We start from the raw sequence: 19,477 nt of genomic DNA, 5'->3' as shown, positions 1-19,477 counted from the left end.
GGCAACCGTGGCCTGGGCTCAAACTTAGGCATCATCGCCTGGGTCACGTGACCCAGGCGACGATCGCCTGGGATCGCACGACCCAAGCCAATGCTTACCCGGGTCGTGCAACCTAGGCAACGCCTAAGGTCGCGCGACCCCTTAGGTGGCGGTCGTAAGTTTTTGGAACTGCTTCTCTGGGTAAATCGGGGAAGATGAACAGTGCGATGAATAGTGCAATAAACAATGAACTTGCATTTCGAGAATGCAAGTTACCAAAGTAGTTCCGGACCTGCCATGAGCTAAAGTCTTTTAGAGGCCTTTGGAAATGTGATTGCATTTTCCCAAAATTCTCTAAAAAAATTGCCAAACGCTATTTACATTTGGCTACCCAAAGTCCCTTGCAAATGCTGAACCAAACAAGCCCAATCAACCAATGTCACAATTGGTAAGGTTTGGAAGAATCCGAGCTAAGTGTGAGTGATAACTCGCGAGAGGAATTGTCCGAGCACACTTAAGTAATCCATCCACCATTCGAGGCGACGCGGGTCCTTCAAAGCACATGACCAAACTGCCATCAGGAGGGTACGTCATGCATGACATACTACAATTGACTACACTATGACAAGATGTCAAAATCATACTAGAGAAAGCTTAGAGCAGGGCTGACGATCTACAAGCATGCATGTGATTCTTATCCGCTACACGAACATTGAGTGAAATTTCATCCATAAAATGACTGATATGATCATCAAATTTATTTTATTAAAGAGTCATTATGATTTGCGTTGAAGAGCTATCTGGATTTGCAAATATTTCACTCGAATGCACTCGTTATTGACCTAAATTTGTACTAAACTCAATATGTTGTATCATTTTTTTTTGTGGACTATTATATCTAGATATTTCGTTTGCTCATGCATATACACATACGAGTTCATGCAAAATGCTTTGTTATCTTCAAATAAGTAGTGAGTTTTCCAAGCGTATTTATGCTTCCTCAGCCAGTGCTAAGGATTGTCCTACGACTTGGGTGTAACGATTTGGTGTAATTGCCATTAAGGTTAACCACTTTTTTAGCAAGATCAAGGACAAATGGTGCAGCCTTTTCTTGCCATATCTGTTTGGCTGGAGGGGTTTTTTTTTTTCTTACTTAACTCTCAACTTACTCTTAAACTTTTACCAGGAGTCGAAACCTACATCCGATACTAAACGTTCCCACCCCTAACCCCCTCCTGAGAAGGTAAAAAATCGAACTCCCCATCTCTCCTTTTCCAAATAGGAATGGTGGCCATTAGGGCAAATCCCAGTGGTTGGCTTTAGGACCTTGACTCCTAACTTTTTTAGGTCTATTTGAATTACTTTCCTCTTACGACAGAATCAAGCCTTTCATTTACAATATGTCCATCTCTTTTGCAAGAGCATTTTTCCCTACTGTAGCAACGTTGCTTTCATCCCTAGCAAAGAATTTCGTTAACGGAGTATTGAACCCACTATGTAAGTTATAACGCAAGGAAGAAAGATCTAGCCTTCTACCGGCCTTTATTAATTTTTTTTACATTTTTTCAATTTTTCCTGAAAAGAAAAAAAATGGAAAACTAGGTTTTCTCAATAAAATATAGCTATCCTTACTTATTAAGAATATATTTTTTTTGGGATTTTTATAAAAAAAACGAAAAGTTAAGCTTTTTCAAGAACTATATGGCCTTAATGGAAATTCCGTAAATACTTAAAAAGATGTTTGAGATTTGAAAAGGAGCTTCACTGCAAGGTATTTTTTGAAGTTAAAACAAAAAAGTTGGGTATTGTTATGCCAACCTTGAAACATGGGATAAATTGGAAAAATGAGATAAAAGGTGGGGTTTTTACATGACATTAGCCTTCCAAATAATCAAAAACCCTAATTTAAAAAGTCAAAAATCACCATGACCAGAGACTCCTACAATGCCACGTCGATTACCACTAGTCGGGCAACAGACATATGATTGTTCTTTTCTTCATCAGCAAGAAATAATATTATATTCCATAATTATGCACAATTGTTTACTTTCGCGCCATCAAACTAGGGTCCATTTACAGATGAAAGCTTGGCTTAAAGTCAAGGATGAGATGATTGCGTCTAAGGCTCCATTCGTTTGGCGGAAAATATTTTCCGGATTTTTCAGTGTTCGCGGGGCGGAAAATAACTTCCCACGGAAAACATTTTCCCTCCCATAGGCAATTTTGCCTTCACTTTGAGGGAAAATGATTTCCTGAAGTTGATCGCCGGTCGCCGCCATCGGCCGCTGCCGCCATCGGCCGCTGCCGCCGGCTACCGGTCGCCGCCGCCGCCAGTCACCGTCGCCGATCGCCGCCACCAATCGTCGGTCGCCGGTCATCGTCGATCGTTGGCCGCCGGTCGCAACCGCCAGTCGCCATCGCCAGTCGCTAGTCACCGTCGATCGTCGACCGCCGCCCATCGCCGCTGCCGACCGCAGCCGCCACCGCCACCGCCGGCCGCCACCGCGGTCGCCGCGGTCTCCATCGCCGATCGTCGGTCGCTGGTCATCGTCGGTCGTCGGCCGCCGCCGGTCACCACCGCCGCCGATCACCGCTGCTGGTCGTCGGTCGCCGGTCACCGTTGGTCGTCGGCCGCCGCCGGCCGTCGGTCGTCGATCACCGCCGATCGCCGCCCGCCGCCACCGACCTCCGCCGGTTGCCGATCGCCGCCGGCGGATCGGCCGTCGCCAAATACCAGAAAATATTTTCCGAAACTTTTTCAGATTTTAGCCAAACACCAGAAAATTGTGTTCCAGAAAAACATTTTTCAGGAAAATGACTTTTGGGAAAATATTTTCCGAAAGGAGAATATTTTCCGCCAAACGAACGGAGCCTGAGTTCAGGAATAATGAGAAATGGAACATAATGCAGTAGGGAAGAACTGGAAGCACTAGAAAGAAGGAAGCAACCACCAGTCGAACTAATAATAAGATATGTATTTCTCGTTCATGTTAAAACCTAAGCCATGAGCTAATCGGCCGGGCATGGAGACTAGATTTGGAGCTGACAGTGACGCGAGCAATGACAGCATTGAGCAGCCCCTCCTCGAGCACTGCAGCGAATGAAAAGCCTCTTCCATCTTCTCTTTTGCTCTATACAAGTGGCTCCTGCTTTTAACCTCACTTCACCGCATAAAACAAAGCATTCTTGAGTTCAGATTACCATAGCTTCAATGGCGGAGGAAGTGATATTGTTGGACTTCTGGCCGAGCCCATTCGGGATGAGGGCCATGATTGCCCTGAGAGAGAAGGGCGTGGACTTTGATCTGAGGAAGGAGGATGCTCTGAGCAACAAGAGCCCCCTGCTCTTGGAGATGAACCCGGTCCACATGAAAATCCCCGTCCTCATCCACATCGGCAAGCCGGTTTGCGAGTCCCTCGTCATCGTCCAGTACATCGACAAGACCTGGGGTCATGGGTCCCCTCTCTTGCCTTCCAATCCTCACGAGCGGGCCCACGCCAGGTTCTGGGCCGGCTATGTGGACAAGAAGGTGGGACAATGATGCCCAATCTTTCATACATTTCCTTATTAATCATGCTTAACGTCAAAACATGAAACGGTGGTGTAGATTACAGTGGTGCGAGCGGTGTGGACGTCGACAGGGGAGGCCCAGGAGGCGGCGAAGAAGGAGTACATCGAGTGCTTGAAGGTGTTGGAGGGAGAGCTCGGCGACAAGGCTTACTTTGGAGGTGAGAGGTTTGGGTACATGGATGTGTCGCCAATACTGTTCTATAGCTGGTTCTATGCTTTCGAGGCATCGGCCGACTTTAGCACTGAGGAGGAGTGCCCCAAGTTGGTGGGTTGGGCCAAGTGTTGCATGCAGAGGAAAAGCGTGGCCAAGTCATTGCCCGACCATCACAAGGTCTATGACTTCAAGTTAGAGCTCAAGAAGAAGCTTTAGGCGCAGTGACAACTCTTGAGTCTCATTATGGTCATCTCATGACTTTTGTTCAGTAATTCCTCTCCTTTGGACGAGGCTTAGCTCTTTTCACTTTCATGATTTCCTTTTTGTATTTGAGTATTTCTGGATCAGCTGATAAATTCTATACAACATTTCATGAATTTCGTTCAGCATTATGTTTTGCGTTATTTGCGCGCGTGGACATCAAATATATATTTTTCTTTTTGATGAAAATCTTTTCCATGCATTATCAACCTATTCTGTTCCCAAAACGCATGTAAATACCATGCATTACCAACATTATCAAACACGAAAGCATAGCAAACGAAGCCAAAACAAAAATTAAGGAAATTTCGATCCTTTGGTTTTCGCAACAATCTACACCATCATTTCATGTCTCAATGTTAAGCACACTTGGAAATTCATTGAAAGATAAAGCATTTTGTTGTCTTGCCTTCTTGTCCACATAATCGGCCCGGAACCTGGCATAGGCTCGCTTGTAAGGATCGAAAGGCAAGAGAGGGGACTTGCGACCCTGGGTCACGTCTATGTACTGAACAATGACGAGAGAACCGCAAACTGGCTTGCTGTTGTGGATGAGGACGGGGATTTTCCCCCTCTTGATCAAGCCATTCCTGAAACACGCCACGACCCTTTTCTCAAGATTCATAGCTTTTTCACCATCTTCATCAAAGTTTTTCAATTTGCTTGTCGATTCCACAATTGCAAATTATCATATGTTTGCGTGTATTTTGGGATTGTTTGTCCTCGCTCTTTCTTTGATAATCTACAAGAATTCAGTCAAGGCTCACCAACTTTCAGAGGCAACGTTGCCTGAAGTGCCCGAACTGCCTTAGTCTGGATTGCCTCAACTTCCTAATATTCCGAGCCTGCCAAAGTAGGAATTGCCATCACTGTCGAAAGTCGAATTGCCGCCACTTCGTGAACTACCAAAGCCCGAATTACCAACAATACCGAAACCAAAATTGTCCGAATTTCCTCACATCTGTGATTTCTCTAGACCATCATTGCCTTCCGTTCCCACGATTTCGAAGGACGTGTTCGTCTTTGGCACTACTCCTTAAACCTATGTGATGTGAGTTTCTTGTTGGATACAATATAATATGATTTAGTAATATTATCCCGTCTGTATTTAATGATCTGAGGATGACTCAGATGGTATACATGCACTAGATTGTGACAGTTTGTGATATGAACTGACATTTGTTATATAATTTAATTTATGATATCGTGAAGGAACTAGTTGGCGCAATTGATTGAGGCATTAGGGGATTTTCGAATCAGGATGTGGAGGTTATTTGTTCATATCCTACCAGTAGTGCGTAAAGTGCTGCGAGTCAGAATCATTTGCTCGTACAAAAAGGCCTGAACTTATTCAGGCCATGGGACCAATCCACCAAGTTTCCGTTTTCATAAACACGCGGGTCACCTAACTGGAGATTTTTCTGTGCTTCTAAATTGCCCCTAGTTTACTCCTTTCTAATTCTTAAATTGACACTCCTCACTTGGAGTCAGTTATGCAAGTACATTTAGTACATTCTTTCCTCATCTCGTACTTCCCCGCTTGCATATTTCGTCTGCATACTCCAACACACATATTAGTTCATGCATAATGCTTTTTAATCTTCAAAACAAATACTGAGCTTTCCGAACGTATTTAAGCTTCCTCAGCCGGTGCTAAATATTGTCCTACAACTTGGGTTGAACGATTTGGCATAATTACCATTAGGTTGACCACCATATTCGCAAGATCAAGGACAAAAGGTGCAGCCTTTTCCTGCCATATCGTTTAGGCTTTAGGGGCTTGACTCGTTACTCTTTGAGGCCTATTTGAATTACTCTCTCTTTCAACAGAATCAAGCCTTTCAAGGACCAATTTGTCCATCTCTTTTGCAAGAGCATTTTCCCCTGCTAGAGCAACGTCGTTGCTTTCATCTCTAGCAAAGAATTTGGTTAGCAGAGTATTTAACTGTGCTTAGCGACCCACTATGTGAGCTATAACTCATAATGCAAGGAAGAAAGATCTAGCCTTCTACTGGCCATTTTTTTAAATTGAAATATGTTTCAATTTTGCATGAAAAGAAAAAAAAAGGAAAACTAGGTTTTGCAATAAAATATAGCTATTCTTACTCATGAAGAATTGAATTTTTATAAAAAAAAACAAAAAATTAAGCTTTTTAAAAGAACTGTAGCCTTAATGGAAATTATATAAATATTTAAAGATATTTGTTTGAGATTGGAATGGAGCTTCACTGCAAGGTATTTTGAAGTAAAAAACAAAAAAGGTTGGGTATTGTTATGCCAACCTTGAAAGATGGGGTAAACTGGAAAATGGGATAAAAGATGGGGTTTTTCTATGACGTTATTATCACTTCCAAATAATCAAAAACCCTAATTTAAAAAGTCAATGATCACCATGACCGAAAACTTCTGCAATGGCACGTCGATTACCACTGGTCGGGCAACGGCTTATATTAAATTCCATAATTATGTATAATTGTTTATTTTTTAGCTATAAAAAAAGGTTTTAATTACATATGAAAGCTTGGCTCTAAGTCGAGAACTAGATGATTGTGTCTAAGTACAGAAATTATCGCGGAAACAAGCGATCACATTAGTAAAATAGACAAAACAAGAAAATAGATCGGACATAAGATTTACGTGATTTAGTCAAGGTGACCTCGGTTCACGGGAAGAGCATCAAAGAATTCCTTTGGAGATCAAGCGATAAAATGGAGATTACAAACTCAAACACTATCAATGTTTCCCACCCCTCAATTGCACACAACAACTCAGAAATGAAATTATAAATCTTACCACAAAATTTATTGGCTTCAACAGTCTCGAATTGTTTCAAAATGTAATTTACAAGAAGTCATCTTTTGATACTTTTCACAGCGAAAATACTTTTTATATCTAGACAAAAGATGAATCCAAAACAGGACACCTACTTAAACTAAGTACCCATTCAAATAGGAAATCAACTCCAACAAGGAAATTTTTCTTTTTTATGCTTAAATTCGTGATATATTTTCAATAGAAATAATGAGAAATATAAAATAAACAAGTAGAGAGGAACTGGAAGCACCAGCAAGAAATAATAAGATACGTATTTCTCGTTCACGTTGCCACCTAAACCATGACCTAATACGCCGGGCATGGAGACTAGATTTGGACCTGCCAGTGACGCGAGCAATGACAGCATTAAGCAGCCCCTCCTAGTCCTCGAGCACTGCAGCGAATGAAAAGCCTCATCCATGTTCTCTTTCCCTCTATATAAGTGGCTCCTGCTTTTAACCTCTATAAACCACATAAAACAAAGCATTCTTGAGTTCAGATTTCTACGTCGATTACGCCTAGTAGGGCAACAGAAATATGATTGTTCTTTTCTTCATCAGCAAGAAATAATATTATATTCCATAATTATGTACAATTGTTTACTTTCGCGCCATTAAACTACGGTTTATTTACAGATGAAAGCTTGGCTTAAAGTCAAGGACGAGATGATTGCGTCTAAGTTCGGGAATAATGAGAAATGGAACATAATGCAGTAGGGAAGAACTGGAAGCACTAGAAAGAAGGAAGCAACCACCAGTCGAACTAATAATAAGATATGTATTTCTCGTTCGTGTTACAACCTAAACCAAGAGCTAATCGGCCGGGCATGGAGACTAGATTTGGACCTGCCAGTGACGCGAGCAATGACAGCATTAAGCAGCCCGTCCTAGTCCTTGAGCACTGCAGCGAATGAAAAGCCTCATCCATCTTCTCTTTTGCTCTATATAAGTGGCTCCTGCTTTTAACCTCATTTCACCACAAAAAAAGCATTCTCGAGTTCAGATTACCATAGCTCTAATGGCAGAGGAAGTGATACTGTTGGACTTCTGGCCGAGCCCGTTCGCGATGAGGGCCAAAATTGCCCTGAGAGAGAAGGGCGTGGAGTTTGATCTGAGGGAGGAGGCACTTCTGAGCAACAAGAGCCCCCTGCTCTTGCAGATGAACCCGGTCCACAAGAAAATCCCCGTCCTCATCCACGACGGCAAGCCGGTCTGCGAGTCCCTCATCATCGTCCAGTACATTGATGAGACCTGGGGTCCTGAGTCCCCTCTCTTGCCTTCCGATCCCCACAAGCGTGCCCGTGCAAGGTTCTGGGCTGACTACATGGACAAGAAGGTAAGACGAACAGCACCCAATCTTTCCTGATCATTTCCTTGTTAAGTGCGCTTGACATCAAGACGTGACACAACATGACGGCACAGATATTTCCTGCGTGGCGAATGGTGTGGCTGTCGACAGGGGAGGCCCAGGAGGCAGCGAAGACGGAGTATATCGAGGGCTTAAAGGTGTTGGAGGGAGAGCTTGGGGACAAGGTGTACTTTGGAGGCGAGAGGTTTGGGTACGTGGATGTGTCGCTGATACCATTCTATAGCTGGTTCTATGCTGTGGAGACATCGGCCAACTTTAGCATCGGGGAAGAGTGCCCCAAGTTGGTGGGGTGGGCAAAGCGGTGCATGCAGAGGGAGAGCGTGGCCAAGTCGTTGCCCGACCAGCACAAGGTCTATGACTTCATGTTGGAGTTGAGGAAGAAGCTTCAGGCGCAGTGACAACTCTTGAATCTCAGAATGGTCATTTCCCGGCTCTTTTGTTCAATAACCCCTCTTTCCTTTGGACGAGGCTTAGCTCTTTCCACACTTTCATGATTTCTTTTTTGTACTTTGAGTGTTTCTGGATCGCCTAATAAATTATATGCTAATTCCGTTTAGCATTATGTTTGCATTATTTGCGTTCTCGAATTTATAGTTTCCTTTTTGATGAAAATCCTTTTCATGCACTATTGACCAATTTCGCTCCCAATAATCATCTATTAGTATCATGCATTCGAACATTATCGAACATGAAACGTAGCAAATAAAGCAAAAACAAAAGTTAAGGGAATAAAGTTTGGTAGATAGATGAATAAAGCAAGGAATATCCAATTCGGGCTGGCCTATGTCTGAGATAAAACCTGTAACGACTCGATCCAAATGAGGGCAGAAAATGATCGTTGAAGATTTAGATTTCCTAATATGTCGAAGAATTTCCAACCTTTGATATTTGTTCGAAAATCTAGAACTTGCAACGAATCTCAGATTAGATTTGCTTTTTGAGAAACAATCCCCAAATTCGCTCTTAGAGTAAGTTCTTCCCAATTTTAGAATACCTCTCTATCTCCTTCGGTAATTTTTCTATCAAGGTTGACAGACCAGTCAAACCATCACGTACAGAATTTAACAATCTTGTACTTGGATCCCTAAACGTTCCACGGTATAAATGTAAACATTCTAGATTCGGGCAATCACAGCCCTCTTAATTCTTTGACCTAATATCATGTTCCTGTAATATTAGACTATACTATCTCTCCTTCAAGAAGACAAAACCTTTTAAGACGTGACCCAAATCTTAAATGGGTGTTTCGAAATTGTTTGCCTAATTCACACGCACAAGTCCATTCCTTGTTCTGTAAACCAACTTTGGGTACTGAAGAACATTATTAGTCATGAAAGAGTGTGACTATTTGCACGGTTTTTTTTTCTTGGTGATAGCTATTTATACTTGATGAGAAGATGGATGTCTTATCAAGAATGCTCTTCGCTCATGTCCTTCAACAAAAAGGGTCGGTAAAAGTATCTATTTTTGTGCGAAAACGTGGATATCGTCATGCTCAAGTAGATAGGGTTATTTTGTTGAGACAAAGTACTTTGTAAAGGGCCAATTTGTAACTCAAAATAAAAATTCCACATTCTAGTTCAGCCAACTTTTTCTAGGATATCTTTGTACCATGAGACAATAAAAGAAGTGGTTTTGTGTACAAATGCTATCGAGCCTCTCAAAGCATTGATTTTGTACATCATGAAAATAGCTAGTGGGTTGAAAATTTACAGTTTTGCCTTATTGAGTTTCCTAATAAATGCCTGATGAAACTTTTTAATAAAGTTCTAAGGATAATTAAAGGAGATGGCAAAAAGAGCGGTGCCTAACGGTGACCTAGGCTTAGCAACCTCGCGGTTCAACTTGCACTACTCCCAAGTGAGGGTAAATGTTGAAATGGAAGGTGGTAAATTTTGTGTCCTAGGATCATACTGCCTTTCTTTAAAAAAAATATTGAGATCACTGACCTAAATATTTTGACGAATTGCTAACTTAGTACTAAACCTTCCGACGACTTGTCAATTTAGTCCTTCCGATCAATTTTAACTGGAAATCGCTAACATAGATGCCGGCTATCTTACGTGGCATGACCAGCGATAACGTGGATAATTTTTTCATTTTTTTTAAATTTTTCCTCTTTTCTTTTTTTCCCTTTGGCCTATCGTTGGTATTCGGCCATGGTCGACGACCAGACATAAGCCCTCGCCGGATCTGGCGAGGGCTCGACCCTTGCGGCTTGGGGAAGGTCATTCTCGCCAAATATGGCGAGGGCTGTCCTCGTGGCCTTTGCAAGGGCTTGACCCTCGGGGCCTAGGCGACAGTGGCCCTTGCCAAATTTAACAAGGGTGACCCTCGCCTAGGCCGCGAGGGTCGAGCCCTTGCTAGATCTGGCAAGGGCGGCCCTCGCCAGGTTTAGTGAGGGCAACCCTCACCCAGGCCACGAGGGTCGAGCCCTCATTAATGATCAGTCGCCGACAATGGACAACTGTCGGCCACGAGCCAAAGGGAAAGAAAAGAGAAAAAAGTAAAGGAAAAAAAATATTAAAAATGTAAAAACTATCCACACCAGCACTGATCACGCCATGTAAGATGGCTAGTGTCTACATCAGCGATTTCGGATCAAAGTTGGCCAGAATGACTAAATTGGCAAGTTGTCCAAAGGTTTAGGACTAAATTAGTAAATACCAGAAGGTTCATGACTAAATTGGCAAGTTGTCAAAAAATTTAGAACTAAATTGACATAATTAAAAGATTTAAGAGTGAATTGGCTGCCGTACAATAGATTTAAGATTTTTTAGACAATTTTCTCGTGAACCAAAAGATAGATAATTGCGCTTTTCTAACCTTCTGTCCCTTGAGTCTGTTCGTGCGGGCCTAGTGACGATTTCTTGTCATTTTGTTGGAATTCTATGCTTTGCGAGCATGATACCATTCCTCGAAAGCATGACATTGTTTGCCGTGAAGTTAGATCTGGACATGATTAGCCGATTCACCATCTCGTCATTGTAAAGTCGATGTTTCTTGCCTCGATCGATGTCTATCTTTACATGCGGGGAATTTTAATATCTTGATCCGTATCATCTTTGGGCCAAAAAAGTAATATCAAACTTTGATTCGGGGATCGACCTAAGGCCCAAAGTGGGCTAAAATATGGGTGAGCACGATTCCATGGTTCTACCATGGAACCGGAGAACCGGATCTGTGGGAATATGTCCGGCTCCAGAGTATGCAGGGTAGGTTCCCGGTTCTAAAAATTGAATAACCTATTTTAATAGGTAAGTTCTAAGTTCTAGGTAGGTGGAATCTGGAACAAGTTTTTGTATTTTTCTTGGTCTATGTCTTCACGCAATCATGCGAAATTCCATGACGTATGATGATAAATGTATAATCTGGAACCACTAGTCTAAACTTCCATTTTGTGACTAAGACTTTTACTTTGTTAATGTTTCGTATTATTCGTGTGTCTAAAAATAAGTTGCGATCAGAGGATTATAGCAGCAAATGGTGGTCATTAAAAGTGATGATTTACTACAATCGTTAAATTAATATTACAGGTGGAACCTAGGTAAACCCCAGAATCAATCCTGAAACCTGTGATATTGTAGGTTCCAAGTTTCAAGGTATACAGGGTAAGTTCTAGGTTCAAAAAAAAATGAAAAATTTATTCCAACGGGTAGATTCTAAGTTCCGGGTGGAACAATGAAACCTACCTAGAACCCGTAACCACTAACCTCTAGGCTAAATGGCCACTGCACAAATCATCTGCAGGCAGTCAACCCATTCTTGGTCTACTCCAAGCTTTCCTGAGTCGGGTTTTGACTTCTTCTCATGGTGTAGTCAATTAACACGGCTTAGTTGTCCAGCGTTGGAAGGAGTGGCATAATTCTTTATTAAAAATTGGGAGAGTGCAAAGGTATTTTGAGGAGAAAGTTTTTCTTCCCTCTCTCAATAAAATAGCTCCGAGTTTAATGCAGTTTAAGGACTTACTCAGGTCTAGACCCTACAAATAAATATAAATAATATGTAGGGCAAAAGCCATCAAAGACTCTAAATTATGCCCACTCCGACACATTTATCCTAAATTTGCCTACATGGACGCAAAAAAATAAACAGTGTTAACATGGTGCCTACGTGGCTTAAGTGAAATAAAAACGATGTTGTTTTGACAGAAAAATATCTAACGAAATCTTGACATAGAGTAAATATATAGGTTTGGGATTTTTTATGTCATAAGAAAAAGTTTAAGATAAATGTGTCATAGTGGGAAAAATATGAGGTTTTTGATGTTACAATTTTTTTTTTAAAGTTAATGTATTACAGTAAGCATAATTTGAAGTTTTTTGTGGCTTTTTTTCCTAATTGGTGAGCTCCTTCTTCTGTGTGAACAAAAGATGTCTTCCTTCGCCAATAAATTCAGCATGCCAAAGAATCCAACATGCAGGATAAATTGGACTTGGAGAAGGCAACAAAGTCACGCGTAATTAATTCTTCTTCACACTTGTTGAAATCTCTGCCAACAATTCTGATATGCCAATTTTTTACTCCAACGTGGTCGAGTTCACACATTCTCATCGGTCGGGTTTCGTTTTATAGGCTCAAACTCGAGACATATTTTAATAGATAAAATTAAGCTTTTTATTTGGACATCTCCTTTGCAAGAGCATTTTTCATTGCTGTAGCAACTTTACCTTCATCTCTAGCAAAGAAATTATCGGAGTGTGCACTTTGCTTTGCGACCCACTATGTGAGTTAGTACGCAAGGAAGAAAAATTTAGCTTTCTATCAGCCATTTCTATTTATTTTGAAATATTTTCTTGAATTTTCTGTGAAAAGAAAAATGGAAGACTAGGTTTTTACTATTAAATAAATAAATTTTTACTTAGTAGAAATATTTTCTGAATTATTTATCAACAAAATGAAAAATTAAGCATTTTCCAGAGAAAACCGGCAAGACGACAATGCCCGATCTAAAATAGGCCAATGGGTGGACCGTCACAAAATTTGGACTATTATTCTTGTCATTTTATATCTTTCTTGAAATATTTGACAAGGCTACAAATTGATTATTTAATTGAAACCGAGTGAAAAAGAAAATAACGATTTGTGTGTCGATTTCTAATTGAATACCGTCATGCCCTGACATAGGAAGACAAAATTAAGTACATCTTAAAGATCATAAAACATGTATCAAGTTCAATAAATTGTTGTTGTTCTTGTCGTGCCAAATATGTTCACTAATTTTGCTCGGCTGGAATAATGATTTTCAAAAACAATGAGACTTTCGGTGATCTTACTAAAGATATGTGCTTCGCCACGCTTTCGATAATGTTGTCGATTTGTTCATCGTCACATTTTTAAAATCAGTCTATATGCCCATGTTTATATAGTTATCATTTCCAAAGCACCCGCCGTCAAGTGTTATGCGCAATCGGTACATCGAAATTGAATATATTCATTTATTAAGTATCATCAACAGGTGGTCAGAGCATCAGCTAAGAGATCTTTATATGTATTCTTCCATAGTGAAAGCTCTATTCTTTATGGTGATAGTAGGCCCGGATCTCCAACAACTGTGTGTAAAGGATCACATGAACGGGGAAGGATGAGATCATGGTAGGGACGTTAAAGCCTGTAAACTCATAATAAACATCAGCAAAAAGACGTGATCAGATGAGAAATCAAACTTACCATGCTCGTAAATGTTAAACCTAAGCCATGATCTCATCCGCCGCCTGCCGGTCGTGAAGAGTAGACTTGAACCTGACGGTGACGCGAGCAATGACAGCAGTAAGCAGCCTCTCAAACGTTGCAGCGAGTTGAGAGCCTCGTCAACATTGTCTTTCCCTCTATATCGGCACCTGCTTTTTGTTGGATTTGGCGAATACTTCGGAGATCCTTGTTTCTTATACTAGGCATGCCCAAGTGAGCTTAGGGAAATCGAAGTATGAACCGATGACATATGACCCCTACGCAGGGAATGTCGGGGGTCTCGCTGCCTGGACAGCAGGCGGGGGTTCCGCTTCCCGGTGAGCGGACGGGGGCTCGGGGGCAGCGCTCCCGAAACAACATCGGGTTTGCTGACCCGTTTGTTGTGGGATCAAAGGGATTTGGATAGGCTTGGGCTTTGGGCCCATTTTAAGTCCTATATATTGTACTCGTATGAGAGATCATTGTGACGAGTTATTGTGATTGTAAAACCTAAATATCATAGTGAAATCTCTTTGTAGGACGTAGCCTTATTCTGGGGTGAACTTGGGTAAACTCGTGTGTCAATTTTTCTATTATCTGTATGATTATTTTGATTATGTTTAGGATATAACCTATCACTTTTAGCCTTATTTCACCGCAGAAAAGCATTCTTGAGTTCATATTACTGAGCTTCAATGGCAGAGGAAGTGATATTGCTGGACTTCTGGCCGAGCCCCTACGGGATGAGGGCCAGGATTGCCCTGAAAGAGAAGGGCGTGCACTTTGATATGAGGGAGGAGGACATTCTGAGCAACAAGAGCCCCCTCCTCTTGGAGATGAAATCAGTCCACAAGAAAATCCCCGTCCTCATGCACAACGGCAAGCCGGTTTGCGAGTCCCTCAATATTGTCCAGTACATCGACAACACCCGCGGTTGCGAGTCCCCTCTCTTGCCTTCCGATCCTCACGAGCACGCCCGTGCCAGGCTCTGGGCCGACTATGCGGACAAGATAAGATGACCGACGCCCGATCTTTCAAACATTTCTTTCCCTAGGTGCGCTTAACGTCGAGGCACGAAAAGACAGTGCAGATTTTCCCAGCAGCGCGAGTGGCATTGCTGTGGACGGGGGAGGCCCGGGAAGAGGCAAAGGAGTACATCGAGGGCTTAAGGGTGCTGGAGGGAGAGCTTGGGGACAAGGCATACTTTGGAGGTGAGAGGTTTGGGTACGTGGATGTGTCGCTGATACCGCTGTACAACTCATTCTATGCTCCGGAGAAATTGGCCGACTACAGCGTGGCGGCGGAGTGCCCCAAGCTGGTGGGGTGGGCAAAATGAGTCGAACACAAACTAATCGAGCCACGTGTCGAACCACGAAAGGGTCCTCAACGTCCTTTTGTTGTTTTTATATTAAAATCTCATCTAAACACATCTTAAATGAATGGATTGTTGACACCTAAATGATAATTTTCTTGTGATAAGCATTTGCATCCATTTGATTCGTTTTGGCCTCCAAATGATGATTTGCTTATGATAGGATATACATGTCATATATTTAATCGATGAGTAACTGTTTGAGCATATGGATGAGTTAGACATAGAAAGAATTTGACTTCATTTGGGTGCTCTGTTGATCACCGGTGAAACCATATTGCTATTGTGATAGTTTCCCATCGTTTTCACGTGTTTTATGCCCTTTGTTGCATGACATAAAGGCTGTGCGCGCTGCTGTCCAGGATCATTTCAAACTTTAATGAAGTTTGTTTGGCTTCATTTACATGCTTATTGACTCCTATGAGCTCATACGTTGACATAGGTAAGCATTTGACTTGAATCATGTTACTTTCTTGTCGAATTAATGCATGCATGTGTCTTGTATTGGGTAAAACACGCTTTCGTGCTCGGAGATAAGTTTCTGCATTATGTGAGAAGAGAGTTGTATTTATAGAACAATGATAATCAGAACAACATCGGATTAATGCAGCAGAACGAAACATTCTCCCCTCTTGTGCAAACCTAATACGAAACTGTTGGGAAAACTCAATCCCCGATCGTTGCGTTCGAAAAATATTCGGAACGAATTCGATCAATGCGGAAAACGTGCCCGAGGACCATCAACTTGTATCACCGATCGTACAGGTATATCACACAACGAACATACCCGGTATTGTCACAGATTAAGTGCCACTTTGCGCTTGAGAGTTCTTCGATCATCTTTCGTATTCGTGTGCGTTCTGAAGAAAACTGGAGAAGACGACGTATTCGAAGGAGTGTGTTTGCATATGTGAAAAATCACGTCTGTTTTTCAAGGGGTGCCTTCTATTATAGATAGGTAAATAACTACCTCGTGGGCCCTTGTGGCTCACGGGCCGGGTTTGGCCCATCTTGGGCGGTCCACCCATTATGTCTTTCATCTCCCACTCGCTCACGATGGACTAAACACAACTCTCTTCCTTGCAAAGTTCATATTGACAAATAATCCGTGCGACCAGCATATTACGAGAGCTCGTTGTTATACATCTGTTAGGAATATATAACAGCTCAAATTTGGGCATTATCCAGAGTGGAATTAGTATGCAGTTCCCTAGATCAATCAGTCACATTTTTTATCTCTCTTGATCTCTTTTAGTATCTCATATATTGTATTCACAACTATGATTTACTCAAAATCATAATTGGTCGACCTGTGAATACAAATATAGAATGTGACATCATAAATTAAATTGATCTTCCTCTTTCCTTAAACCTCTCCATTTCAATCCAACTCGCTTTTCTAGAAATACCCCGTTAGACCGAATTATCATGATCATCGGCAACATCCTAAGATAGCAAATACTGAATAGAAATTTCGAGAATAAGTAAGAGTCGTGAGGGCACTTTAATTGAGAAGAACTATTTTCTTCAAGAGTCTCACACGACTTAAAAATTGAGATCATAAATTTTTGCCAACTCTTATCGGTCGTCCCATGTATACGTAATATGAAATACGTATTACGGTATTCTCTCCTTTTCCCATAGAGCATATGTCTTTACTCTCAATACCGTACAGATGATAGTTTAGACATACTCAATGTCTAACTTGAGTTCACAAATCTACTCTATTCATAAGCATCTATTAGAACTCACATCTGGCATTAAAGACAGGTAAAGTGAAATATGTGGGTCATTTCACTTTCGGACATAATAATCCATATGTCCTCATCTTAACATTCTGTTAAGGCGACGTCCATGCTTCAAGCTCGAGCTCTCAATTATCACCTAGATAACAAGCTTAAAACTGTCTCATCTCTATTCATCACACAGTGAGTAGAGGCGATTACCCGTATAAGTGGGCTAATCTCTCATCTTTCCGACATAACTTTTCAATATAATGCACTCAGCATCGACATTCACAAACGTCATACAAACTTATAGGCATTGATAATAATAAACTTCATTAATAGTGAACATTCTAGGAAAATTACAATATTCAGTACATCATATTCTACACAGTCCTAGAGATCTCACATGACCATGAAAAATTTCTCTAGGAATCGGCTTCGTCATAGGATCTGCTATCATCATTTGTGTAGATATGTACTTCACGTTCACTTCCTTTCGTGCAACCATGTCCTTGACATAGTTATACTTGATATCTATATGTTTGGTTTTTCCATGGTACTTGGGATCCTTAGTGTACGCTATTGCTGCTTGGCTATCACAATAGACCAATACTGGGTTTGTAGCATTCTCAGTTACACCTAAGTGATCCAAAAATCTTCTAAGCCAAACAGCTTCTTGTGCCGCTGCTGATAGAGCCACGAACTCGGCTTCCATTGTAGATAAGGCTACACACGTTGTTTCTTACTTGCTCCAAGATATGGCGCCATTATTCGGTAAGAACACGTATCCGTAAGTAGATTTCCTTTCTTTTAAATCTCCTCCCCAGTCAGCATCAGTATAGCCTTCAAGGTGTAGATCACTTCCTTGATAAGTCAGCGCATAGTCGGCACTTCCCTTTAGATATCTCAGGATTCTTTTGACGGCGATCCAATGTGCTTGACCTGGATTAGATTGGTATCTACTTACCATTCCAACTGCATAACAAATATCAGGTCTTGTACACATCATAGCGTACATCAAGCTTCCGATAGCACTAGCATATGGAACTTGTTCCATTTACTCCTTTTCTTGTGAAGTCTTAGGATACATTCTGTCGCTTAATGCTTCGCCCATTGCAATAGGAGTATCTATTGGTTTACATTCTTGCATACGAAATTGCTCAAGGATTTTATTCACATACGTCTCTTGTGAAAGGGATAGGGATTTCTTTGAGTGATCTCTTGAAATCTTAACTCCAAGAATGTATGCAGCTTCACCCATATCTTTCATCTCAAAATTGGAAGATAACCAATTCTTGACTGTATTAACCAACTCCATACTACTTCCGGCAATTAGTATATCATCAACATATAATGACAAGATCACAAATTGATCTTTGGATCTTTTGATATATACACAATTGTCTTCACTAATCATTACAAAATCATATGCCATTATGGCATTGTGAAAACGTATATACCATTGTCTCGAAGACTGCTTAAGGCTATATATCGACCTCAATAGTCGACACACTTTGTGCTCCTGGCCTTTTGTAATGAAACCAACAGGTTGTTCCATATAAATTTCTTCCTCTAATTCTCCATTGAGGAATGCAGTCTTTACATCCATTTGATGTAATTCCAGATCCATACTAGCTACTATTGCCAGAATAAGGCGAATAGAGGTAAATCTAACCACAGGAGAAAAAGTTTCTTCAAAGTCAACTCCTTCTTGTTAATTATATCCTTTCGACACAAGGCGAGCCTTATACCTCTCTATTGAGCCATCAGCCTTACGCTTTATTTTGAGAACCCACTTGTTCCCAATGGCTTTGCGTCCTTTTGGAAGGTCAACCAATTCCCAAACTTGGTTTGATCTTAATGACTCCATTTCCTCTTCCATTGCATGTATCCATTCTTCCTTATCAGGGCACTTTAGAGCATCATTCACATTCTTCGGCTCATCTTCGTCTTGTGGGGCGATCATGAAAGCTTCTCCTTCAATGTCAAAACGTCGACGGGGAATCCTATTACGACTTGACTGTCGTATGGAATGTTGTACTCCTGATGATTCACCACGTTCCATTGCGCTCCCACTCGAATGAGATAATGGTGGTGTCGTCTCTTTAAGTGGTTGCAATTGAGACTGGGTTGCATTCAACTCTCCATTTGTCACAATGCTCCCACTAACTTCACTATCACGATCCACAGATTCGTATAGTGAGTAATCACCACCTACTTCGCCCTTTTTAGGAAATTCATTCTCTAAGAATGTGACATCCCGTGATTCAAATTCAGTTATACTTCCGCTTTCTTGCTCACCTATGAATACATATCCTTTTGAGTGCTCCGAGTATCTTATAAAAATACTCTTTTTGCCTCTTGGGCCTAATTGTCCATACTTGTGAGAAGACTCACGAGTATAGGCAGCACAACCCCAAGGTTTTAAAAAGCTTAAATGAGGCTTTCTGCCTGCCCATAACTCATATGGAGTAGAAGCAACTGATTTAGAAGGCACACAGTTAAGTATGTAGGCAGCAGTCAACAAAGCATCACCCCAAAAGGTGATGGGCAAGTTAGCTT

The 19,477-nt window shown here is 41.4% G+C and overlaps 2 protein-coding genes across 3 annotated transcripts; both read left to right on the top strand.

The window, feature by feature from the left end:
• The first annotated feature begins 3,190 nt into the window (after window positions 1-3,190).
• Window positions 3,191-3,960, top strand: LOC130139570 (probable glutathione S-transferase). Of its 2 annotated transcripts, none has more exons than XM_056316799.1 (2): window positions 3,191-3,508; window positions 3,587-3,960. In XM_056316799.1, exons 1-2 carry the CDS (start codon window positions 3,191-3,193, stop codon window positions 3,917-3,919), a joined length of 651 nt encoding a protein of 216 aa, XP_056172774.1. In that variant the 3' UTR covers window positions 3,920-3,960. The 2 variants fall into 2 exon arrangements, with proteins under 2 accessions (XP_056172774.1, XP_056172773.1); XM_056316798.1 differs by having other exon boundaries at window positions 3,191-3,516; window positions 3,592-3,960.
• A 3,784-nt stretch (window positions 3,961-7,744) lies between these two features.
• Window positions 7,745-8,719, top strand: LOC130139573 (glutathione S-transferase U19-like). The gene is made up of 2 exons (XM_056316803.1): window positions 7,745-8,113; window positions 8,200-8,719. Exons 1-2 carry the CDS (start codon window positions 7,796-7,798, stop codon window positions 8,542-8,544), a joined length of 663 nt encoding a protein of 220 aa, XP_056172778.1. The 5' UTR covers window positions 7,745-7,795; the 3' UTR covers window positions 8,545-8,719.
• The last annotated feature ends 10,758 nt before the right edge of the window (window positions 8,720-19,477 follow it).

Source organism: Syzygium oleosum, unplaced genomic scaffold (assembly GCF_021117445.2).
Source record: "Syzygium oleosum isolate NSW1041296 unplaced genomic scaffold, Sole_v2.1 Sole_v2.12, whole genome shotgun sequence".
Classification (NCBI taxonomy): domain Eukaryota; kingdom Viridiplantae; phylum Streptophyta; class Magnoliopsida; order Myrtales; family Myrtaceae; genus Syzygium; species Syzygium oleosum.
The sequence above is the reverse complement of the archived record's forward strand: the minus strand, read 5'-3'. Positions and strand labels throughout refer to the sequence as shown.